The sequence below is a fragment of the Carettochelys insculpta genome, chromosome 1 (assembly GCF_033958435.1).
Source record: "Carettochelys insculpta isolate YL-2023 chromosome 1, ASM3395843v1, whole genome shotgun sequence".
Lineage (NCBI taxonomy): Eukaryota > Metazoa > Chordata > Testudines > Carettochelyidae > Carettochelys > Carettochelys insculpta.
Genome location: NC_134137.1, coordinates 220,896,447 through 220,922,340, shown reverse-complemented (window position 1 = coordinate 220,922,340; position 25,894 = coordinate 220,896,447). Strand labels below are relative to the sequence as shown.

The 25,894-nt window shown below is 47.7% G+C and overlaps 1 protein-coding gene across 2 annotated transcripts; it reads left to right on the top strand.

Moving 5' to 3' along the window:
• Positions 1 to 289: 289 nt before the first annotated feature.
• On the top strand, positions 290 to 25,481 carry SLC19A2 (solute carrier family 19 member 2). 2 transcript variants are annotated; one of them, XM_074999949.1, is made up of 6 exons: positions 318 to 826; positions 6,454 to 7,053; positions 8,417 to 8,639; positions 18,646 to 18,838; positions 20,034 to 20,175; positions 20,840 to 25,481. In XM_074999949.1, exons 1-6 carry the CDS (start codon positions 641 to 643, stop codon positions 20,966 to 20,968), a joined length of 1,473 nt encoding a protein of 490 aa, XP_074856050.1. In that variant the 5' UTR covers positions 318 to 640; the 3' UTR covers positions 20,969 to 25,481. The 2 variants fall into 2 exon arrangements, with proteins under 2 accessions (XP_074856042.1, XP_074856050.1); XM_074999941.1 differs by lacking the exons at positions 18,646 to 18,838; positions 20,034 to 20,175; positions 20,840 to 25,481 and adding an exon at positions 10,579 to 12,895 and having other exon boundaries at positions 290 to 826.
• Positions 25,482 to 25,894: the final 413 nt, after the last annotated feature.

Below are 25,894 nucleotides of genomic sequence, written 5' to 3'. Positions count from 1 at the left end.
ACCTCCAGTCCTGACTCCTGCACCCTCCACATACCCCAAAGCTCTGCCCCAACCCCCAGACCCCACAACACTGACTCCTCACCTCCCCCCCACGTCTACAGCTCCCCTCGGACCCTGCACTCCACCAGTCCCACGCTCTGCCCTTGCTCCGCCCCACGCCACTGTCTTACAGGTATCGTTTTACGGCAACCCGCCCCCAGCCTGCGCCCTCCCAGCGGGGCTGCCGCGCAACAGCACCTGTGAGACGCAGACGCTACTGTCACCCAGCAGGTGGCAAAACAGAGCTGGCAACGAGACCGCGGCTAGGAGCCAGGCGCTGTGAAGCCAAAGGCTTGAGGTCAGCTACTGCGACAAGCCCTCGTGCGCGCCCTGAGCACGCGCTCCCCCGGCACTCTCCTCTGACGCGGATTTTGAGACGACTCGGCGTTCTGCCCGCCGCCAATAGCTGAGCCGCAGAAGAGAGCCACGTCCAATCCGAGAGGCCGTTTGCGGCCTCACCCACTCGCGCGCCCGCTGCTAGGTCAATTCGATCGGCGCGGGCCGCCGCGGCGGCGGTGGCGGCATGGCAGGTCCCTGGCGCGTGGGCCGTTGGGGCGCTCTGCGCTGAGTCGCGCGCCGGGCCTGCCCCTCCCCCCCCCCGATGGAGGCGCGGGGCGGGTACCGGGGCCGGGGGCTGCTTCGTGCCGGGCGGTCTCCACGAGGCCCCGGCTGGGCGCTGCCCACCGCGCTGCTGTGCCTGTACGGCTTCTTCGCCAGCATGCGGCCCTCCGAGCCCTTCCTCACCCGCTTTCTGCTGGGACCGGACAAGAACCTCACCGAGACCCAGGTACGGGGCGGCGCTGAGCTGGGCTGAGCTGGGCGGGTGTCGGGGGTTCTGCGAGCCGTTCAGCGGTCCGCAAGCGCCGTCTTCACGGGGAGCTCTCGGGGTTGCAGCTTGTGCCGCCTCCTGGGGGGCGGCCTCTCCGGGACAAACATGGTGGCGGAGGTGGCTCCTCCGACAGCCGGCTGGGGCCGTGGGACTGGTCGGGTCGGGTCGGGTCGGGTGGCCGGCGCTACGGCTCCGGTGAGTCACTGGCAGTTTTCGGGGGCCAGGGACGTGGGGGGGGGTAGGGTGCGGCGCTTGGCTGGGCGGGCGGCATGTGGGCATCCGTTGCACACCACTGGGTTCGGGATTCCCTGCCCAGCAGTCTCAGCGGAGGGCAGCTGCGTGGCTGTCCCCCGCTGCGGGAGTTGCTTGGGATGTGGCCTTCGGCTACTGTGTCACCTGCCTAAAGGTGACCTTTCCTTAGGGCTGTCTTTATAGCTCCGCTTATGTGGCGCCTAGCTGTTAGTGGGGGGCAGCTAGAGCCAGGGTTGTGGGGCTGGGGGAGTCGCACTTGGGGGCTGAGGTTGATACTCGGAGCCTGGTGGAGTCATACTTGGGATGAGTATCAGAGGGGTAGCCGTGTTAGTCTGGATCTGTGACAGCAACGAAGGGTCCTGTGGCACCTTATAGACTAACAGAAGAGTTTTGAGCATGAGCTTTCGTGAGCACAGACTCACTTCATCAGATGCTGGAATGAGTGTGAGACTGGGAGGGTCACACTTAGAAGCTGCAGGAGCTGAGGAAGTCACCTTCAGGGGCTGGAGGGAGTCACACTCAAAAAATGAAAACTGACAAATCAGCTACATAGAATAAAAGGGAGGGAAGGGAGGAGTGGGGGCAAAAACTACTTACTGCAAGAGTCTGTTAAGTTTGCTTGGTATGTCTAGAAATATCAAAGGTCTTTGTAATGCACAGTTGCTTCTCTATTGATAGAGATAGGGCTGGATGTAGCAGCATTAAGGAGCTGAAAATGGCTCCTTTAAGAGCCACATGCACCTGCTGCTGGCAGCCTTTAACAAATCTAATGGTGACCCGTGTTTGGGTCATGACCCATAGGCTGGGAGTTCCTGATCTATAGGTTGATAGCCTTATTCAAGAACCTACACATTTATGGAGCTGGTGTTCTGTTAAACAGCTGTTGTATTTTACTATTTGATGGAGAAGATTGTACAGTAAACTCTTGTTCACCTGCTATTTCAGGGGTGTCCAGTATGTTTGCGACTTATCACATGTGGTGAATACGGTGCTTGAGCTTCACGTAGCTCTTGGAGCCTTAAAATGCAGCTCTTCCTGAGACCTACATGCAGGGAATACCATCTGCCTGCTCTGCGCATGCACCTCACCACTTGGTGGGAGAAGCATGTGGTGCAGCAGCAGTGGCCCCAGGAGTGGCTGGGTGGGCTGGGGTGCCTCACTGAGGGGGAGGGCTTTTATTTGGGGGGGCTGGGGACCTTGGGGTGCCAGCTGTGGAGGAGGGGAAGGGGATTAATTTATAGGGGTTCTGAGGAGCCTAGTTCTGGGGGATGGCATTTATTTAGCGCAGGGGTGGGGGGAGAATGTGGCAAATATGCAAATACGACAGACACAAATGTGGTGATTTTTGAATTTCTATTGGACATTGCTGCATTATTTGAGCAACTGGCACATTCGAATAACTGGCATAACGTACAGCTGAGCAGCTCTGATCAGCTCTGATCAGCAGACACCAAGCAGGAGCTGGAGAGAGCAGAGGAGCCTTCAGGCTGCAGTGGGATGCAGCACGGATGGACACAGAGCTAACTCTAAGGAGATTGCCCAGTAAGAGCTAATTAATGCTAATTACAACATAGGTATTTCTTCAAAAAGATCTAGACAGAAGATCTGCCAGCTAACCATCAGCCAGTCACTTTTAATGGCTGCCATTAATACTATTCTAAACTATCCAATCTCCTCTCTTTTGGGGCACAGATATTTTCTGAATGCAGCAGTCAGGCTCCTCTGCTCTTTCACCCAGCGTGAGCTACTCACGCTGACTTGAGCTACTTATCTGAAGTCATGTCCTGCTCACAGGGGGTAACAGTCTTCTAATATATGTGAATGGTTGTGGAAAAAGACTGGGAACAGTATTCTGCCTACATTTTTCTTTGTTTCTTAAAATCTAATCTTGTTTTTCTTTAATGTTATGCATTGTTCTGTATTCCTCTCTATTATCCATTATATCTGATTATCTGGCAACCTCCTGGTCCCATGGATACTGGATATCAAAGAGTTTATTCTATTTGCCAAGCACTTTTAGGATTCTGGGGATGAAACTATGTAAACACGAGGCTACTGTTACCTTTAGCTCCCTGTATAGTACTAACTAGAATTGGGTTGGAAGGCTGTTGCATTTTGTTCATCATATTGTAGTGAAATGGTTTTATTAAGCTGTTTCTTCAATGTCTGTTTAATCATAGAATCATAGAACACTAGGACCGGAAGGGGCCTCGAGAGGCCATCGAGTCCAGTCCCCTGCCCCGACGGCAGGACCGACCACTATCTACACCATCCCTGATAGACATCTATCTAATCTGTTCTTGAATATCTCCAGCGAGGGAGATTCCACAACCTCCCTTGGCAACTTATTCCAGTACTTGACCACCCTGACAGTTAGGAACTTTTTCCTAATGTCCAGCCTAAACTTCCCTTGCTTCAGCTTAAGTCCATTGCCTCTTGTTCTCTCCTCAGAGGCCAAGAAGAACAAGTTTTCTCCCTCCTCTTTGTGACACCCTTTAAGATATCTAAAAACTGCTATCATGTCCCCCCTCAATCTTCTCTTTTCCAAGCTAAACAAGCCCAATTCTTTCAGCCTTTCTTCATATGTCATGTTCTCCAGACCTTTTATCATTCCAGTTGCTCTTCTCTGGACCTTCTCTAATTTCTCCACATCTTTCTTGAACTGGGGTGCCCAGAACTGGACACCGTATTCCAGCTGAGGCCTAACCAGCGCAGAGTAGAGCGGGAGAATGATTTCTCATGTCTTGTTCACAACACACCTGTTAATACATCTCAGAATCATGTTTGGTTTTTTTTGCAACAGCATCACACTGTTGACTCATATTTAACTTGTGATTTACTAGAACCCCTAGATCCCTTTCTGCTGTACTCCTTCCTAGACAGTCTTTTCCCATTCTGTATGTGTGAAACAGATTATTCCTTCCTAAGTGCAGCACCTTACATTTATCTTTATTGAACTTCATCCTGTTTACTTCAGACCATTTCTTCAATTTATCTAGATCATGCCGAATTATGACCCTATCCTCCAAGGTAGTTGCAACCCCTCCCAGCTTGGTATCATCTGCAAACTTAATAAGCGTACTTTCTATGCCAATATCCAAATCATTAATGAAGATATTGAACAGAACTGGTCCCAAAACAGACTCCTGCGGAACCCCACTTGTTATGCTTTCCCAGCAGGATTGAGCACCATTAACAACTACTCTCTGGGTACGATTAGCCAGCCAGTTATGCACCCACCTTATTGCAGCCCCATTTAAGTTGGACTTGCCTAGTTTGTCGATAAGAATATTATGCAAGACCGTATCAAATGCTTTACTAAAGTCTAGGTATACCACATCCACTGCTTCTCCCTTATCTATGAGTCTCGTTATCGTGTCAAAAAAAGCTATCAGGTTGGTTTGCCATGATTTGTTTTTTTACAAAACCATGCTGGCTGTTCCCTATCACTTTACTACCTTCCAAGTGCTTGCAGATGACTTCCTTAACTACCTGCTCCATTACCTTTCCTGGCACAGAAGTTAAGCTGACTGGCCTGTAATTTCCTGGGTTGTTCTTGTTCCCCTTTTTGTAGATTGGCACTATATTTGCCCTCTTCCAGTCTTCTGGAATCTCTCCTGTCTCCCATGACTTTCCAAAAATGAGAGCTAACGGCTCAGCTACCTCTTCTATCAGCTCCTTGAGGATTCTAGGGTGCATTTCATGAGGCCCTGGTGACTTGCAGACATCTAATTTTTCCAGATGGTTTTTAACTTGTTCTTTTTTTATTTCAAAAACTAACTCTACCCCTTTTCCACCAGCATTCACTATGTCAGGCATTCCTTCAGACTTCTCTGTGAAGACTGAAACAAAGAAGTCATTAAGCATCTCTGCCATTTCCAAGTTCCCCGTTACTGTTTCTCCCTCCTCACTGAGCAATGGCCCTACCCTGTCCTTGGTCTTCCTCTTGTTTCTAATATATTTGTAAAAGGCCTTCTTGTTACCCTTTATGCCTGTAGCTAGTTGGAGCTCATTTTGTGCCTTAGCGTTTCTAATTTTACTCCTGCATTCCTGTGTTATTTGCCTATGTTCATTCTTTGTAATTTGTCCTAGTTTCCATTTTTTATAGGATTCCTTTTTTAGTTTGAGATCATGCAGGATCTCCTTGTTAAGCCAAGGCGGTCTTTGCCCATATTTACTACCTTTCCTACATAGGGGAATAGCTTGTTTTTGGGCCCTTAATAATGTGTCTCTGAAAAACTGCCAACTCTCCTCAGTTGTTTTTCCCCTCAGTTTTTCCTCCCATGGGATCTTACCTACCAGCTCTCTGAGTTTGCCAAAATCTGCCTTCCTGAAATCCATTATCTCTATTTTGCTGTTTTCCCTCCTACCAGTCCTTAGAATTGTGAATTCTATGATTTCATGATCACTTTCACCCAAGCAGCCTCCCACATTCAAATTCTCGACCAAGTCTTCCTTATTTGTTAAAATCAAATCCAGAACAGTTTCTCCCCGGTGGCTTTTTCAACTTTTTGGAATAAAAAATTGTCTCCAATGCAGTCTAAGAACTTATTGGATAGTCTGTGCCCCGCTGTATTAGTGTCCCAGCATATACTTGGATAGTTAAAGTCCCCCATCACCACCAAATCCTGGGCTCTGGATGATTTTGTTAGTTGTTTAAAAAAGGCATCATCCACCTCTTCCACCTGGTTAGGTGGCCTGTAGTAGACTCCTAACAGGACATCACCCTTGTTTTTTACCCCTCTTAAACTAATCCAGAGACTCTCAACACGTCCATCTCCTATGTCCATCTCCACCTCAGTCCAAGTGTGTACATTTTTTATATATAAGGCAACACCTCCCCCCTTTTTTCCCTGTCTATCTTTCCTAACCAGGCTGTAGCCCTCAATACCAACATTCCAATCGTGTATTATCCCACCAAGTTTCTGTGATGCCAATGATATCATAGTTGTATTTATTTATTAGCACTTTCAGTTCTTCCTGCTTATTACCCATACTTCTTGCATTGGTATATAGGCATCTTAGATATTGATTTGAACTTTTCCCTCAGTTTTTTCCTGGCCCTCTTTTTACTCTGACATTGTTGCCCATGCTCCCTCCTACTTCCGACCCATCTCCCAGGTTTCCATGTTCTCCACTTACCTGCGGGCTTTGCTCCCCTGTCCCCGGCAAACCTAGTTTAAAGCCCTCCTCACCAGGTTAGCAAGTCTGTGTCCGAATATGGTCTTTTCCCTCCTTGAAAGGTGAACGCCATTTCTGCCTTTTTTTTCTTTGAACCTTCCAAAAGTTTACTTCTCCAGGTGTTTGTTAATGACTCGCTTTTCTTCTGACAGGTTTTTAATGAAATTTATCCAGTTTGGACCTACGCTTATTTGGCATTGCTGTTTCCTGTGTTCCTTGCAACAGACTATCTCAGGTACAAACCTGTGATCCTTCTCCAGGGACTGAGCCTTATAGTGACATGGTTCATGCTGCTCTACGCCCAAGGACTGCTAGCTATTCAATTTCTCGAGTTCTTTTATGGAGTGGTGAGTGCTACAGAGATTGCCTACTATTCCTACATCTATAGCATTGTGGACTTGAAAGTATACCAGAAAGTCACCAGCTACTGTCGAAGTGCCACCCTGGTGGGTTACACTGTGGGTTCTGTATGTGGACAAGTTCTGGTATCGGTTGCCAATTGGTCACTGTTCAGCTTGAATGTCTTCTCACTGACTTGTGTGTCTGTGGCTTTTGCCATTGCCTGGTTTCTGCCAATGCCACAGAAAAGTTTTTTCTTTCACCACATCTCAAGCAGCCAGGTCAGTAAGGAGATGAAATTTGTAAATGGAGCTGTCATCAGAGATGATCCTACCTTAAAGAGGACCCCTGGGTGGGAAGAGATTGAATCAAAAGTTCCCTTAAATGTAGAGGAGCCTTCTGCAGAGACGCAGGTAAGATGTGATGTTGTCTTCCGTTTTCCTGGAACACCTGACTGTCAAGTTTTAATTACCTGATACAACAGGTATATGCTCCCTATTCATGGTGCAGGAAAGGGCTTTCATGGTGTCCTTTTGATCATGCAGTAATGTAACTTGTTATTCTTGCAGGTGCCTAATCACTTTATTTAAAATTCTCTAGGTCTTTATAGTTCCAAAGAGAATATTAATAAATTCTCATTCAGTTATTTAAGAAATGAAACACTTTTGTGGGAGAGGTGGTGAGAATCTTATGGGTGGTCCAAGTGCAGTTAATACACTCCATAGAATTACAACGTGCAGCTTGTAACCACATCGCATCTAAATAACTGGGTGAGAACAAAACTGAAAGTCTACATAGTTGTATTGCTAAGTGAGCTTTCTAATCATTTCTTCTGGCTAGGAAGATATTGTAGTAGTACAAGAAGTTAGGGTGTTGTGCACTAAGTTCTGTTGCAAGCTTGTGGGAATATTTTAAATGGTATTATTTTGTCCAGTTACCCAGTTGTATAATGAACTTGTTACTACTTGACGCATGTAGTTGCTATAACTGGACTACGGCAATCTTAGTCCTATTTTTGATCCTGGAAATGTCTTAGAGTACCTTTTGATACTAACTTTGTTCTGAAATCCTTTATAACGAGTGACTGTATATTACAGCAGTGTCTGTGTATTGTGTATGCATATACTGTGTATGTATTGTGTAGCGCAAGTATAAGATCAGTTTGGCAAGGGCTCTACATATGGAGCCCTAGCTTGCAATATCTGATGCAATTTGCAGTGTGCAAGTTATGTAAGTTATTCCGAGCTTCCTTGTTTTGAAGCCAGGCTGCTCTGCAGTGGTGCTTGAAATAAGGGGCTATTTTGAGTTTCCTGGTAACCCTAGAGAGCTGATGGAATATCCATCCCTAGAGGTTTTTAAGTCCTGGCTTGACATGGTCCTGGCTGGGATGATTTAGTTAGGGTTGATCCTGCTTCAGGCAGGGGGCTGGACTAGATGACCTCGTAAGGTCCCTTCCAGCCCTAGGATTCTGTTACAGGGAATGAAACGCTCTGCTTGAAATAGCTCAGCTATTTCAAGTGAGGTATTTGGCTTGTGGTTTCTATTTTGGGATACTCATGTATCCCAAAATAGAAACCACAGTGTAGAGTTAGCCTCAGTGAGAGAGGAGTCATGGATAAAGACTTCTTTAGGAGGAACATGAAATGAGTTGAGATGGAGAGTCAGCTTGAGGAAAAGATGTAGTGAACTAGAGGAAGAAGCTCTTGCATTGTTACTGGTAGATATTAGTGTCACATTCCAGAGATGGGATTTTGAATTTTTTTTTGTTTCATTTAGGATCAGAAAGTGGATATCTCAGAGGTGCTCAAACAGCTATGGCGGGACTTCCTGCAGTGCTATTCCTCCCGGCTTATGCTCTCCTGGTCTATGTGGTGGGCATTCTCAACTTGTGGCTACTTCCAAGTAATAAACTACATGCAAGGCTTGTGGGAAATGTTGCTACCTTCTCAGAGCTTCAAGATCTATAATGGTGGTGTGGAGGCAGTTTCTACCATATTAGGTGAGCTGCTTACTTAACTCCAGTTTCAGAGGGTGCATGTCACAAGGTGTCTAAACACGGTAACAAATTGGAGAACTAACATGATATATCCTTCAGAGCTATATTGCCAAAATGCAGGTCTGATGTGGTAGTGTTTCGTAGTATTTACAAGAGAGAAAGTGACACTGAATCAAATATTCATTGGCTGAGTTTCATGTTGCGTGTCTAAAGATGACTCAGCCACACTCCAATGATTTTGTAATACAAGAAGTAGGTATTGAAATGTTGAAATACCTGGTCCTTTCTTCTTGCAATGTGCAGTGTTGCATGTCCCTCCCCAAGCGGTCACAGCTCTGGAATGTTTAATAAAACTCTCCAGATTAATGACGGACTCCTGTGTATTGTTAGATGTTAATATAGCTGCCAGTTTAAATCCAGGTGAGATTGTATGGCTTTATTTCTCAAAGAGACAGAGCAACCATGATTTTCAGTTGGATGTATTGGAAGAAACTTGAGTCTCGGAGTAGTCTGCTTTATAACCTTAATTGCCAAAGGTTTTGCTTGACTGAAGGGCTCAAGCAAGGCATAAGTGAAAAGATTTTTGTGTGATAGAGGCTAGATCTACACTAGCCGGCTACTTCGAAGTAGCCGGCACAATGTCGAAATAGCACACGTCGCGTCTACATGCGCCGTGTGCTATTTTGACGTTCAAATCGACGTTAAGCAGTGAGATGTTGAAATCGCTATTCCCATCAGAAGATGGGAATAACGCCCTACTTTAACGTTGAACGACGAAATAGGGCGTGTGTAGACAATCCGCGTCCTGCTACTTTGAAATAGCGGGGTCCTCCATGGCGGCAATCAGCTGAGGGGTTGAGACGCTCTGTCCAGCCCCTGCGGGGTTCTATGATCTCTGCACCCAGCGGTTCTTAAAGCTGCAGGGACCCGGAAACCCCGTAGCAGGAAGCTGGCAGCGTGCGCGCAGCAGCCCTGCCACGAGGTGTCCCTGCACAGCCAGAGGGACACCATGGCAGCCAGCCAGCCTCCCATGCGCCCCCAGAGCTCCCACTCTTGGCCATCTCAGGGATCCCAGGCCTCCAGCCGGCGGGGTAGAAAGCGGAGGCCCTCCTGGACTGACCCTGAACTCTGAGACCTGCTGGGGCTCTGGGGGGAGGAGGAGGTGCTGCACATCATGGGGAGCAAGCGGCAGAACGTGGAGGTGTTCACCTGGCTGCCCAGGGTCACCCTGCCCGCACTCCTGACCATGTCAGGAGTAAAGTCAAGGAATTGCGGCAGGGTTATGCCTGGGCCCAGGACTCGGCCAGCCGGTCTGGGGCTGCTCCCGACGCTTGCCCCTATTACCAGGAGCTCAGGGCTGTCCTGGGCCCCCGGGGCACCTCCTCCCCTGCAGCCACCCTTGACACCACGGCCGATGAGCCCCAGCTGGCCTCAGAGACAGGGTCAGGTCCAGAGGCCAGCCCTGCCCCCACCCCCACCCCATGGCTAGAGCCGGGACCCTCCACCCCAGCCACCGAGTGGTCCAGCAAGGAGGGGGCACTCGTGCTGGACATCCCATCCTGCAGCTCCAGCCGGGTGTCCGCTGCATGGGCATCTCCTGAGCCTGGCAGTGCACCATCAGGTACGTACCCCACAGGGCACAGACCCCCTGAGCATGGGGCGGGGGCACCACTTGACCAGGGGCCCCCCACATCCCCACAACACCCCAGCCTGACATGGCCTGGGCAATCCACAGCACAGGGACAGTGCCACAGCCACCAGTGCCCAGCAGCACCTCCACCCATGGACAGTGCCGTGCCCCACCCCTGGGGAGGGGAGAGGGGCAGACCACTGGAGGGGGCCACCCACAGGATCACTGAACGCACCAATGAGAGATGGATGGGGGGGTGGGCCAAGGGTCAAGGCTGATTACTCATGGCCTCCCTTCCCCCTATTTCGGCAGCCGCACCATCCGTGGTCCCAGACAGCCCTCCAAGACCACTGGAGCACCAACTCCCGGGGTCACCGCCTGCCCCAGGCCGGGCCCACCCCTGCCGAGGACACCGCTGCATCACAAGTGACCCTAAGGTGGCTGCGGCCCTCCGGCGCCAGGTTGACTTCGTGGAGTGGAGGCTCCAATTTGAGGAGCGGGAGGCCGCCTGGTGCTGGAAGGCCTGGCGGGAATTTATGGCCACCTTCAACTGGGTGGCCAACACCTTTGAGGAGCTGGTGGCCCGTCTGCCTCCCCCCGATGCCCTCTGTGCTGCCCTCCACGCCGCACCTTCTGCTGTCCTGCCTGCTGCCCCACCCACCAGCTCCTCAGAGCAGGAGCCACCCGGGGCCGAGGACCCGCCTTGGCCATACCTCCCCGTGCTCCCGGCCCCCAGCTGGTCTCGCTGGGGACCCCGGCTGAGAGGGGTGTCAGGGTTTTTTTTTATCCCCTGGGCATCATCGCCCCTGTGGGTCAGGGGAGGGAAGTCTTTGGCCATTAAACATCAATGCAGGCACATGAAAAATCTAAAGTTACATAGGCTGCCATTTAGCAGCCCTCTGCAATGGTCACTCTGAGTCAGTTGGTTTCCCCGGTGACCTGAACTCATAAATAAATCATGATCCTGGATTTGAAATCCAGGCTCCTGATTGGGCGCAGGTGGACAGTTTCTGGAAGCTTCCCCGGCCTAGAGGACCTGTTTGAGAACAGGTGCTCAGAACTTTCGTATGATGATTACCTCATAAATCATGTATGAACTCTGTCTATATAAGTCAGGCTGGTCCTGGCATTCAGGGCCCTTGGGTACTGCGGGCAAGAGCTGAAATCACTGAGGCGGCTGCCCTTCAGGGGGTGCTGCCTAGAGCTGAAATCACTGCAGCACTTGTCTCTGTGGCTGGAGCTGTGCCGAATCACCGGAGCTGCAGCTCGCCTCAGGGGCAGCTGAGCTCTGAAGCGGCGCCATCATTCAAGCGCCTCCCCGAGCCCCAGCACCGCGCTTGCATCTAGGAGCGGCAAGTGGGCCTTCAGGCATACTCACCAGGTGGCGAACTGGCCCATGGCTTCTGCCACGGGTACTGTGTACCTGGTGAGGAAACCGGAGGCCCATCAACGTCGTTCCTACGGCCACGTCATCGCCTGGTAGTGCCTACCTGGACCATCTCATCTGCGGTAACACCACCTCCGCCATTCTAACTAACCTATCTGACCACCGACCACTTCATTACTAGATATTATAAACACCGGACTTGACTATTCACTTAAATATGACTACTGGACTTGACCACTTACCTTAAACGATTACTGGATTTGACCTCTAACTTAGATAAAGACTACCGGACGTGTCACCTTTAATTTAACTGTGTATAGGCAGGGCCTAAAGGCCCAGGCCAGACTTTCCCATGTAACATAAATGTAAATACCAATGTGATGTTAAGTATGTTAGTTTTGTTAGTATTAGGATAGATAATTAGTATAGCCAATTAATATATAGATAAGTAAGATACTGATTACCCTATCCTACCCCTATTGTTTAAATTCGCAAGCTATCGCAGTACCGGGTGGGGAGTAGCACCCTCACCCAGACTCTCTTTGGACATAGGCTGGTGACCACTGGGAACTCCGGGCACCAGCCGTGGTAGCCTGAGAATCTAAACATCCATTTCCATTTACCCACTCTCTTTAATCAATGTGTATTTGTATATAAGGGTATAGTATGATAGGTTAAAGTCTAGTTAATATAGTATAGTATAATACAACATAGATAAACATATAAGTTTCATTAATAGATAGTTATACTTAATAAACATAGTAAGTTTGTTTGCCCTAACATCCCCTGTCTCGGATTCTTCCATTCACTCTTGCTCTCTCCATCTCCATCAGTTCCTTCCCCATGGGTGGCCCTTGGGTGGGGTCCGGTGCATCCTCCCCGGTCGGTGCTCTCGCCTAACATCGCACGTGGGGTCGCAGCTGGGTCTGGCCGGGTCCTCGGACCCCTTTGGTGGGATGGGGTCTCGCCTTCCGGTCGGCTGCCCAGGGCCGGTCGGGAGCTGCCCAGAGCGGGTGGAGAGGCACCTAATCCCGACAAGGGGGACCGGCCAGCCGAACGCGGTGGGGCTCATGCCCTTCCACCCCCGCCCCAGAATGATGGGCCGATGTGTGGCTTGCCCACGTCTCCCCCCCGTATATAGTTGTTCCCCCCGTATATAGTTATTTATAGTTTATTAGAGATGTCCCCACTTGTATATAGTTATTGTTTTCATTGAATCTGTTTTATTTGCTATTATTTGCCTAAAAGAGGTGACATTTTTGTTCTTGTAAATAATGATAGTTTTATTTTTCCAAAAACCTGTGTCCCATGTGCTTTTGGTGAGGGTGAGGTGTGGGTGCTGGGGCGGGGTGCAGGGATGGCTGGGGGGGGTTGCTCACTGGGCCCCCTGGTCAAAGTACTCCTTTAGGGCCTCCTGGACCCGGAGCCTGTCCTGGTGGGCCTGGTGGCTTGGGGAGGCAGCTGGCTGGGGGTAGGCTGTTGCGGCCTCCTGTGCCCAGCCCTGCACGAAGGCCTCCCCCTTGCTTTCCACCAGGTTGTGGAATGTGCATCAGGCCCCCACAACCTGGGGGATGTTTGGGAGGCCCAGGTCTAGGTGTGCCAGGAGGCAACGCCAGTGGCCTTTCAAGCACCTGAAGGCTCGCTTGACCACTTGTCAGGCGTTGTAGCGCTCCTGGCTATCAGAGAGGTGGCCTGTATAGGGCCACATAAGCCAGGGCTGGAGGGGGTATGCCGCGTCCCCCACAAGGCAGAGGGGGGTACGGTGGTGGTATCCACCAGAGGGATCTCCCTCTGGAGGATGTAGGTCCCCGCCTGCAGTCGGCGGCATAGTCCGGAATTCCGGAAAACGCGGGCGTTGTGGGTAGAGCCAGGCCAGCCCACGTAGATGTCCTGGAAGCGGCCATGGCTGTCGACCATGGCCTGCAGGACCACAGAGTGGTAGCCCTTCCTGTTGACGTAGCGGCCACCACTGTGGTCTGGGGTGTGGATGGGGATGTGGGTCCCATCACGGGCTCCGAAGCAGTTGGGGAATCCCACGGTGGCAAATCCCTCGAGGGCCACGTCCAGGTCCCCAACTCGGAAGACCCTCTTCAGCAGCAGGGCATTGAGTGCACGCACCACCTGTGGGGAGGGAACATGGGTGCTTGTGAGGGTTTGCAGAGTGTGACCCCCTCCCCAGGCCCCCCCTCCCCAGCAGGGGGTTCAGCTCCAGGCCTCCTTACCTCCATGAGGACAACCCCGACTGTGGCCTTTCCCACTCCAAACTGCTGTCCCACGGAGCGGTAGCTGTCTGGAGTGGCCAGCTTCCAGACAGCTGTTGCGACCCTCTTCTCAACGGGGAGGGTGCGCCGCATCCGCGTGTCATGGTGCCTGAGTGTGGGGGTGAGCCGCTGGCAGAGCTCCATGAAGATCTGCTGGCTCATGCGGAAGTTCCGCAGCCACTGATCATCATTCCATTCCCCCATAACCAGGTGCTCCCACCACTCGGTGCTGGACGGGTAGCTCCAGAGTCGGCGGGGGAGGGTGAGGCGGGCCCCATGGTTGGGGGCGTCTCCTGGTGCTCCTGGGGAGGGTTCCCATTCCAGAATGCGCTGGGCGGCTGCCCAGGCAGCGTCCAGAAGGGCACCTGCTCCGCGGGAGGCAGCTTCTAGGGCTTCCAGCTGCTGCTGGATGTCCATGTCTGCGGGCTCGAGGTCTGCGAGGCTTGCATCACCAACGCAGGGCTGCTCGTGCAGTGCAGGCCGAGTGTGCCTGGGAGGGGCCCTTTAAGGGAGCGGCTTGCAGCTGCCCTGGAAGGGCTAGTGTGCTCTGTGACCCAGTCCATGGGCTTTCCTGGCCCCTTATTTCGAAAGAGGGGGCTTGTGTGTGTGGATGCTCTGTGTTTCCTTCCGGGGTGACTCTTTTTGATGTTCCCCGGCACTACTTCGACATTGAATGTCGACGTTGCCAGCCCTGGAGGACGTGTAGACGATAATCATCGAAGTAGCCTATTTCCATGTTCTTACTTCGAAATAGGCTACTTCGACATTGTGTCCTAGTGTAGATGTAGCCAGAATGCCCAGTTTGGGGACGTTCCATCCATTGTTACCACCACGATGATACTGTTAATATCCCGTTAGCATGTTCACTCAGAACAGTGCTAAATGATACTGTATTAGTCTCCATAGCGATGTGTTGCTAGTTGGGGAAGCTAATATTAATGGCCTTCTGTTCCTTCCCTTCCCCAGAGGTGCTGAGGACTTGCATAGGGTTCAGTGGGAACATTACTCAGTACCCCTGAGGACTATATTATAAAAGACTTGGCCCTGAACAGATCTAGAGATGGAACCCAGCAGGTTTAATTCCCACTTCTCTGCCTTAACCATTAGACCACTGGCCTCGACAGTATGTGGCCAAGCTTAAGTAAGAAACAGTAAATTTTGCTGCTAGAGTACAGTATGTTTTGAAGATTTGTGTGTGTCTGAGTCTCTGAATAGCTTCCTCATGTCTGAGCCAGAAGCTTGTATGAGTTCACAGTCTACATTGGAACTTGTATTAACTTGGGGACATGCTCTTTTTCTTTGTTACTGTGAAAACATTTCAATATCATGTCATACTTTGTCTTGGAGAAAAGAGACGGCTAAGCCATACATCTGATCCTGTGTGCAAGAGTATAGTGGATGAGTTCTCTGGACAGGGGTGCAGGTTCACTAGAAAACCTGGAAAGAAGGCAAAATGAAAACATGTTATGGGGTTGATATCTGGAGACTTTGGAGTCTGGTGATGGTTACTTAATATGGTGAGCTGCGGGGGGTAATAAAAGCATAAACATTGCACTGTAAAACTAAGCATCAACATAATTACATTTTTTCACTGTGGAGAAATGCTGGTTTGCACGCGTCCTGCGAATGATCACGTCTCTCTGCTGTAACTGAGAATACATTTAAGGCCAAGGGTAAAAGAGGACGAGTGACTCATCTGTAGTCTGGGGCACCAGGGTTGCTTTCTTGCTGAACTATGGTGGATTTTCCAAAGCACTTGGTACTGGTGTAAAATTAATCCCATTCAAGTTAATAGGTGTTTATCATAGATTTCAACTAGAGCGGAACTGGGCCAATGATGAATACCATTGAGAATCTTACTCTCTCGATTTAATAAGAGTTTTGAGACAATCCCATTTGATGTTTTCTTGAGCAATGTAGGGAAATATGGTCCAGATTAAATTATTAGAAAGTGGGTGTGATTGGTTCAGTTGCAGAGATCCCTTGTGACTGTCACATGATATGGTAAAAATACCACTGAACCTGCCTACCAGCACTTTAGGATACCTTACCACTCTGTCTTGCTGAGCTAGATGCTCCTTTCACTTTCAGCGATGGCACTGAGGTGGGGACACATCCCTATGCAGAAGAATACAGATGCTGAGGTCTGATCAGCTCTGGGAATGCTCAGTCAAAGGGAGGTGCTGGAGCACAACCCAGTGGGACTAGAACCCCAGATAAATCAATTTTACTCTCTCAGTATGCCCTCTTTTTTTCTGTAAAGATAACCACAACTGTTTGTCTGTCCCTGCCCCTCATTTCCCCACTGCCCAGGTAGCAGTTATTTACTCTGGGTTAATGATGATGATGATAATCAAAAGTGATTTAGTATAAAAAGTGTTGCAAGCAATAGTACTTATTAAGTTACTGAGCAAAATAAAACACAGCATGCCAGCTAAGCCTAATATGCTAAGAAACTTGTTACATGTGATATCTTGCTCGAAGGGTAGTTCTAATCTTTTCTCGGGCTCTGGAAAGCCAGATCCTTCCCCCTGTTCAGTCTTAGATGTTTCCAGCCATCATCTTGGGTGGTAGACAGGGATGTCCTGGGGTTTGGCAGCAGCAGCTCTTATTGTTCGTTTTCTCCCATTTATGTAGATTTTGCTGAAGGCAGGAATCATTTGTGTTCAGTTTAAACTCAGTCTCATCTTCACTGGAAAAGTACAAGGACCAGGATAGGTCCCAGCATCAGATTACACTGTCACCTGTTTATGTAGCACCCTAGAGTCATGAGTCAGTAGCAGTGTAGCAAGACAGTTCTCTTTCACTCTGTCTGGCTTCTTCATTCATGGCTTGTTCCTGATGGGCTGGTAATAGGCTTTTCCCAGCATGAACTCATTGATAATAAATCTAGAGTTAACATTCACAGTTTCAGATGCAGAAGGGGTTCGTGCATGCAAATAGAATATGCAGATTCAGTAATTACAATGTTTCAAATGATTTGTTATATGAAGCATTTTTCATAAAAGTATGATTTTCCAGGTTTGCATATCCATAAGCATGTTTCCATGAAGAATATAAAATGCGCTGTCACAGTGGATGCACAATTGATTGAAAGACCGAACTCAAAACAGTTATCAATGGTTCAGTGTCAGAATGAGAGGGTTCCTTAGGGACCAATCATAGGTTTGGTGCCTGTCAGTGTTTTCATTAATGACAGCTAAAGGAGTGGAGAGTGTTCTTATAAAATTTGCAGATGATACCTCACAGAGAGAGTGCTGCACTCTAGCAGACAGGATGAAAACTCAAAATGACCATGACAAATTGGAAAACTGATCTGAAATCAACAAATTTAAAGGACAAACTCAAATGCGCAAATACAAAATGAGGGATTATTACCTACATAGTGGCAGAGCGGAAAAGGATTTGGCGTTAATAGTGGATTACAAATGGAATATGCATCAACAATTTGATTCAGTTGCAAAAAATCTAATAATCTGTGATATATAATAATAGGAGTGTCATATGTAAGATCTGGGAGGTAATTGCTGGGAATACTGCATTGAGTTCTAGGCACCTTACTTCAAGAAGGATGTTGACAAACTGGAAAGAGTGAAGAGCAGAGCAACAAAAATGATAGAAGATTCAGAAAACCTGACCTTTTGAGGAAAGGTTAAACAAACTGGGCATATTTAGTCTTGAGAGAAGTTTAGAGAGGAGCTGATAGAATGTCAGATATATTGGGAGCTGTTATAACCAGAGAAGTAGTAATAGGCCAAGTCTGCAGCAAGGGAGAGTTAGATTAATATTAGGAAACTCTTTCATACTCTAAGGGTACATTTACACTTAGGGGAAGATCGCCATACTGGCAGTTGACTTTTTTTTTTTTTTTCTGGGGTTCAATTTAATGTGCCTCCTGGGGACATGCCAAATTGAATGGCCATGGTGCTCCTGGCAGTCATGAGGTGTAAGGGATGTTAATGGGAAAGTTTCTCCAATCAACCCCTGCTTTGTAGATGATGGCAGAAATTGATTTTAGATAAGTTGACTCCAGTTATGCAATTCTCATAGCTGGTTTTGCATATCTTAAAACAATCTTACCTCCTAGTGTACATTTGGCCAAAGAGAACTTAAGCTGTGGAATAGGCTTTCATGAAAGGTTGTGGAATCCCCATCATTGGAGTGAACAGGTTAGACAAACATCTGTCAGGGATTCCTTGCATTTCTTGATTTTTAGGTGTGCACCGGTGGGGCTCCCCTCCTTCACTTCTCATATATCTTTCAGACCTGGTGTCCAATATGCTGTCCATTCGCTGCGTATGGCAAACTGGACAGCATGGTTTGGTGAAGTTGCTTGTTAGAGCCACACACATGGAGCAGCCTCCACTCCTCTGTCCACATACCCTACCACTTGGTGGGACGTGTGTGGTAGGGGAGGTGGCTTCTTCTGCAGCTCATTCAGGCCGTGGGATGGCTTGGGGCTCTGGCAGCACAGCTCGGGTGGCTCAGGTGGCTGGCCCACAGCTCAGGGTGGCAGGCTCTGGTGAGTTTGCGGGGAAGAGGAGGTTTGGAGGTAGGGCGCGTGGGTGCGGGAGGGCAGTGCTTGGCTGGGTGGGGGGTTCTGTGGCCCTCCATTCAAGTGCTTTTGGACACCTGTTGTTTTAGACATTGGTTTCTCTTAATCTAATGCACAGAAAGCTTAAGGTGAGTGTCTGAGTGCCATCAATTTGTATTTTGTTTTCGTCCTTATAGGAGCTGTTGCCGTATTTGCTGTGGGTTACATAAAAGTATCCTGGACTACCTGGGGTGAAGTGTCTCTGGCCCTGTTCTCCCTCCTTATTGCTGCTGCTATATATGTCATGGACACTGTTCATAACATCTGGGTGTGCTATGCTTCCTATATAATCTTCAGAATGATCTACATGCTTCTCATCACAATAGCAACGTAGGCATTTTAATTTAAAAAGAAACCTTGATAAGATTATAGCTATCTGTTGTAAGACTGGCTTAATGCTTTGCAGGTAGGCAGTGCCTTTCATGCAAGGGCCTTAAAATTCTTTACAAAGGGGAGTTTAGGTGTGGTATCCTGTAAAATATAGGTAGGAATACTGAGGTACAAAGACAGCTGAACTGTCTATGAAATGACTGTCTATGCACATTGTTAGAGTGAAGTCATAGGGAAGGGAAGAGGGGCAAATGCCATGTCAGCAATGCATGACCAAAGTTTTGACGTACAAGAAGGAGAGAGGTTATATTATGTCACTTGTGGAGTGGAATGCTGCAACTGTTTAATCAAATATTGCAGTACCATGAAACATGTTAGCTAGGAAGTGAAGGAAATACTATAATCCACTGAATGCTGAAGAGAGGGAGTGGGTTTTGATTAGTTGGACAAATTGGAGGCTGGCCAAGACAAGTAATGAGTCTCCTCCTCAAATTTCCAGCAAATTGCTAATAATCACAGGTGGGTTAATTCTAGGGTGCCTCTTCCTGGCCCAGCAGTGTGTGTTCTCAGCTCAGCGGGGCTGTCAGTCCATTCTTGGTGCCCAGGTATCTGAAAACTCTTTGTTCTCAGGTCCCTAAAGCGGGGGTGGTTCACTTCCTGGGTAGCTCTTCAGCTGTTTGATTACAGGAACTCCTTTCTCCTACCTGCTTATTCCTCTGATAGCTACTGTGCCCCCTGCTTCTCAGCCCATGTATTCTCCTGTGAGAGAACCAGTCAGCAGTGGCTGGCAGTGCCTGTATTAACTCTTGGGCTGCTGAGCCAGTGTGGAGTATGTACAAAACCCTAACTGTCTTGAGGGGCATCTCTGCTGAAGGATGGCACTTTCCAACAGCATAGTGTTATGCACATTTCAGGAGAGAGTTTCAATACTGACTCAGATAAAGAATGCAACTTACTGATCTGAAACTGGTTTCTGTGGCACTTTAGGTTTCCCTGTGATGTTTTTCCTAGTGCTAGCCAGCTGTGACCCTGCTTAGCTTGTGAGATATGAAATCACAGCCCCAGACAGTATGTAACCAGTTTGTGAATTAACTTTCCAGCCAGGTAGCTTGCTTATCTGAACATTGTTTTACCCTGAAAGGTGCCTTCTCCCACCCCCTCCTGTGTTCGTTTCTCTCTCTGTTTTTCTGCTCAGGTTCCAAATTGCTACAAATCTAAGCATGGAGCGGTATGCCCTGGTATTCGGTGTCAACACTTTCCTTGCTCTGGCTATGCAGACTTTGCTCACTTTGATTGTTGTTGATTCCAGTGGCCTTGGGCTAGACATATTCACACAGGTACAATCCCAGCTTTATCTGTACTAACTATGGGAAGAAGGAGGGGATGTAAATCGGGATGTGAAGCATCTTTCCCACTTCTGTCAATATGTATGTGACTCTGATGCAGGTAGTTGCTGTTCGGAGAGTCACTTTGTGCGTGGAGGGGGAATAAGAGTGTCTGAGTCCTGTTTCTGAACCATGGTTTTGTCTGTTACAAAACTACAACCACAGTTAGCACCATTTGGTTGCCTTGTTAATTTTCTTGAAGAAGTCAAGGCTGGAGGTTGAACTCGCCCCTCCCCAATAGGGCAGGGTGATTGAAGCAAAAGTGTGTGGGAGGGTTGGGTTGACACTTTTCATTTTAGACACGTCCCTGTAGTCCTGTGTTAGTGAAACTCCTGTTTAGTTCAATGGGAGCATTCCTTGTGTGGAGGCTGTGGCACTGGTCTCTTAGGTAAGTGTCTTTGGTGCCTAAACTCTAGTCTGGATTCTTTTACCAGTTGTAATGCAAGTAGAGATTAAATCCAGATAATGGACTAAGTGCAGCACACTTCCTTCACCAGTCCTATTAAAAAATGGAATATTTTTCCTTTTATGTAAGGGGGAGAGGGATTGAATTTGCTAACCTTTAATTTACCATGTTGCTTTCTCTCTCTCTCTCTCATCCCTGCCCCCCTTGTAGTTCATGATCTACGCCAGTTACTTTGCAGCCATATCACTAGTGTTCCTGGTCAGTGGCACATACAGTATTGTGAAGAATTACAGAAGACAGAAAGAAATGTCCAGCACATCTGCTTCAAGCCCTTCATAGTGAAGTGAATGAGGATCTGTTCAGCTGTGCTGTATGAAGATGAACTACTTATTGTCTTTATCATTTGTTTTCCAAGTTAGTCATCTGAAGTGTAATTTATACTATATTAGTAGCATACATCAGAGGGAAATTTTATTTCATTAGCTCTTACATAAGTAAGACTAGACCTTTCTTCTCAAATGCCTTTTAATTGTTCAGTTGCATGTGTGTGGAAGTGCACAGGGGAATCACAAGTTTGTTCAAAAGTGGTAAGGCTAGTGAAACCTAGGACTTTCAAGATCCACCTATGCAAATAAGGCTTTAATTGGTATAATGCACCTTCCATCCACTTGTCAGTCTTTGAGCACAAAAATCCTGGAGCTGCCAGCTGCAGGTCAGTTGTGAGGTGCACTGCCACCTGTTTGAGAGAATGCCAAGGCTGAAATAGCAGCCGGCAATGCTGTAGGTCATATATGAGGTGCACTGGCGGAGAGTAGTCTGCATTGTGCTTTACCCATGCTGTTAGACGGTACACTTTTGAGTACTGAATACACTTGAAATTTGGGGTCTGTGTGTCTGCACATTTCTTCATATTGCTTGTGCTATTTTTACGTGATCTCCCACATCGTCTGTCAGATTATCAAACATAGCTATTGGTTCTCACATCTGGAAGAGTAAATGTGTTTTGGATTAGCCTTCTGACACCAGTGGGCTAACTATTTGAAAATGCAAGTTATTCTAGGAAGGTTCTCGGCAGTATTAGAGAGAAGGGGTTAGGCAAGGTGAAATAGTGATTAACCATAATTTCATAACTGGTCTTGGACAATGACTGGCTATTTCAAATGCTGCCCCTTGTGTTACAATGTCAGCTTGGTTGCAGAAGCTACAGAAGCATAGGGGTGAATAACCAAAAGAAAGAGCTCATCCTCTAATCAAACTTACAAGAAGAAAAAAAGTAAGCCAATCTAAGCCTTCATTTTAGGCATCTGGAGTGATGTTACTAATGGACTGTGGTGAGATCAAAATGTTTGTAGTCCCAAAGTTACTGCTTTATGGCTGTTTTAAATAGATGGTAATTTTACACTATATTTATTTAAGCCAATGATTGTAGATCTCCCAAGCTTGTAAATTCTGTTCAGGTTCTTAAGTGATGCCCTCACTGTGTGTGTGTTGCAGTTATAGGAGTAACTGAAAGACCTAGATGGTGTAGAATATCTTGAGTGGCAGGAGTAATGTTTTTAGAAGCAAAGCTGGGGCATATACTGCAAACAAGTCATAATCACGGATGGGAGCTTTTTATTTTGGTTTTGTTCATGTGGTACGGTGACTTTTTTTTTCATAAAATAAAATATTTTACATAATTTCTTAATTATATTGATTATCTGTATTTAAACACCTTGCATATCTTGAGCATTTCTACTGCAGTTGATATGGGTCTTCCTAATAGTTTTTGTGCAAGAGAAATCTAAGACGGGGGCACCATAAATTCAAAGGGAATCACAGCTGAAAGAAAATGTGATTGGATGGCAGTTGACTGTTTTTGATAGCTTTGTAGATGTCAGTACAGGAAGAATCTCTTGTGATCTGAGAAGAGGTTTCTACTGACTTCTTTGGACTGCATAGCAGTCTAGTCTGAATGCACATTTATTAGGTAAAGATGAAATTCATGTGTCATTGGAAGGCCCACAAAAATGGTATTCAGTTGAGGAACACTGGTCAAAGAGCCACAGACATCAGCTGCAGGGGAGGGGAGGAGCCAATGGAAAGCAGATTTTGGAGGGTGCGGGTTAAAGTAAGAGTCCCTGAACGTATGCTTGTGTCTGGGTACCCTCAAATGAGGAGAGCTACCATTGCCCCAGCCCATGAACTCTTACAGGGTAGTGTAGATGTAGCCTTAGATTGACCTGCCCACATTCGATCTTATGAGGTTTGATTTCATGCATCTGGTAGGGATGAATAGAATCGACCTATCAGGGTCAGCAGTTGGCACCTGTACTCATTGTGAGGCAGGAAGAGTAAGGGAGGTCAGTGAGGATGGCCAGGTAAGTTGATTGCAGATACATTGATTCTGTGAGCAGTGTAAATGATCAGCATGAGTGGAATTAACAGTAAGCTGGTTGAAGAGAGGCCCTACAACAGTGCCCCAGTGGATTATAGACTTGTTTGCCATTTTGAGAACAAAATTTGTGTGTACTGAGAAGCAAAATTTCTACAAAAGAAAGTGAGTTCCCAGTAAAAAAAAAAAAAAAAGTTAACAAGGAAGAAACAAACACCAAGGAGACACTGTTGCTCATTGGTGGTGGCTGAGGCAAGCAGAATTGGGGCGATGTAAGCAGGATGCTCCAAAAATTATCCAAAAAATATCAGACTGAGGATACAACCAATGAACTGAACATCACTCCCTCTAGACTGCCTCCTGCCAAGAAGATAAATATTACATCAATTTGCCACACAAGTCAGAGTCCTTCGATTCAGCATATTGGGGTGAGCACACGTCAGACTCTTGCCTCAATCAACTAACCAACATTACCTAGCTTCTGGCCAGCCCCAGAGGGTGAGTGTGAGCGTGTATGGGTTTGAGAGTATGTGGCTTAAGAATTAGGCTGTTAAATTAGGATAAAAATTAGATCATTAACCATTCAAGCTAGAGATTAATTCGATTTACTTTCCAACTGTTAACTATTAAATTTAAACATGGTTTTTAAACTATTTTAAATGAATCTGATAAAAATAATTTTTTGCTGTGGAAATTAATTGTTCTCTGAGTTCTTACAGTTCTTATGGGACTGCTGCCAGCCTGAACAACTGTGCAGCAGCACCATATCGTGACATAGGGATTCATGAAATTGACCTATAGAGTTGGCAGTCCGCCCCGTGCTGCTTGTGAGATGTGAGGATTAAGGGAGTTCAGTGAGGACAGCCAGGTAAGTCAATTGCAGGTTGTTAGCCGATGGTCAGGTGAGATGCCAGTATGCCCTTGTATTAATATGAGATATTAACTGCCAGAGCAGAGCTCACCAGTGACCAGGCTAAAAGCTGCTGAAAAGCACCTAGGTTTTTTTGTTTTTGTGTTTGGGTTAGCACAGTAACAGGAGGAGTTAGGTTACCACTTAATTAATTACTTGGTTCATTTACCTAACAAGTTAATCTCTCACTGTTACAATGTTGCTTTATTTGTTACCTAGCCAGTTAAGCTCTTGTGGTTACAATTGTTACAAGGTTTATACTTTGATTAGAAATAGCTAGCATGCACTCTAGTTCATAGATCTATACTTGTTAAATGCGCGCAAAAGAAAAAAAGTAAAATACCTAGCAGGTCTTATTCTTGCCCCTGCATTATAAATGTGGTTTGGCCCGTTTTCTCTCAATCACTTGGGAAGAAGTTCCTTTTTGTCCCTTTTTTCCAGGAGTCGAGCGTTCTCGGGGACCTGGGGAAACCCCCACCCTCCTGTCCGGCAGGAAGGATGATTTGAGCTCAAATAGGGGGTCTGCCGGACCCCTCTTTGTACTGATTGGGTCACGTAGGCTTCTTCCTCGGTTTAATTGAATTAAACTGTCTGATACTAGTTCTCACAGGGAGTTCAAGGGTGTAGTTTACACCTGTGAGGTAGAGACAATTGAGGGCATTTGTGTCTTAATGGGCCAGAGATTTTTCCTCCTCATGTCTGGGACCCTGTGGGCGGATCAGCTAATGGTAATGAGCCCAGGGTAGTCTGAGGCCCAGCTGTTAATTAGCCCATTGTTCTTTGCTTTGCTCCGGAGCTTTAAAGACAGTGGCTAAGATCAGCCCATCTGTGCTCTTGGGCATTCCAGGACTGGGCTATATTTCTTTTAACCCTTTTGTGCTCTGAAGCACCTAGGGAAGGCAAGACGGAGTAGAGCAAAAAAGGGGGGTTCTGTCTGGCTACATTCTACCCCCTTGATTCGCCTCACTGGTTATGTCTACACGTGAACACTACATCGAAATAGCTTATTTGTAGTGACATCGAAATAGGCTATTTTGATGAATAACATCTACACGTCCTCCAGGGCTGGCAATGTCGACATTCAACTTCGACGTTGGGCAGCACCACATCGAAATAGGCGCTGCGAGGGAACGTCTACACGCCAAAGTAGCACACATCGAAATAAGGGTGCCAGGCACAGCTGCAGATAGGGTCACAGGGCAGACTCAACAGCAAGCCGCTCCCTTAAAGGGCCCCTCCCAGACACAGTTGCACTAAACAACACAAGATCCACAGAGCCGACAACTGGTTGCAGACCCTGTGCATGCAGCATGGATCCCCAGCTGCCGCAGCAGCAGCCAGAAGCCCTGGGCTAAGGGCTGCTGCATACGGTGACCATAGAGCCCCTCAGGGGCTGGAGAGAGAGCGTCTCTCAACCCCTCAGCTGATGGCCGCCATGGGGGACCCCGCTATTTCGATGTTGCGGGATGCGGATCGTCTACACGTGCCCTACTTCGACGTTCAACTTCGAAGTAGGGCGCTATTCCCATCCCCTCATGGGGTTAGCGACTTTGACGTCTCGCTGCCTAACGTCGATTTCAACTTCGAAATAGCGCCCAACACGTGTAGCCGTGACGGGCGCTATTTCGAAGTTGGCGCCGCTACTTCGAAGTAACGTGCACGTGTAGACGCGGCCCTCTAGCGAGTTAAGCTCTTGTGGTTACAATTGTTACAAGGTTTATACTTTGATTAGAAATAGCTAGCATGCACTCTAGTTCATAGATCTATACTTGTTAAATGCCCGCAAAAGAAATAAAAAGTAAAATACCTAGCAGGTCTTATCCTCACCCCTGCATTACAAACGTGGCTTGGCCAGTTTCCTCTCAATCCCTTGGGAAGAAGTTCCTTTTTGTCCCTTTTTTCCAGGAGTCGAGCGTCCTCAGGGACCTGGGGAGACTCCCACCCTCCTGTCCGGCAGGAAGGATGATTGGAGCTCAAATAG

Excerpts from the sequence above, each read along its gene's own strand:
- SLC19A2 (XM_074999941.1), top strand. The coding sequence starts at position 641 with ATGGAGGCGCGGGGCGGGTACCGGGGCCGGGGGCTGCTTCGTGCCGGG. Across the intron at positions 7,054-8,416 it reads AGCCTTCTGCAGAGACGCAG|GATCAGAAAGTGGATATCTC; the intron begins GTAAGATGTGAT and ends TGTTTCATTTAG. Across the intron at positions 8,640-10,578 it reads GGCAGTTTCTACCATATTAG|CCGCACCATCCGTGGTCCCA; the intron begins GTGAGCTGCTTA and ends CTATTTCGGCAG.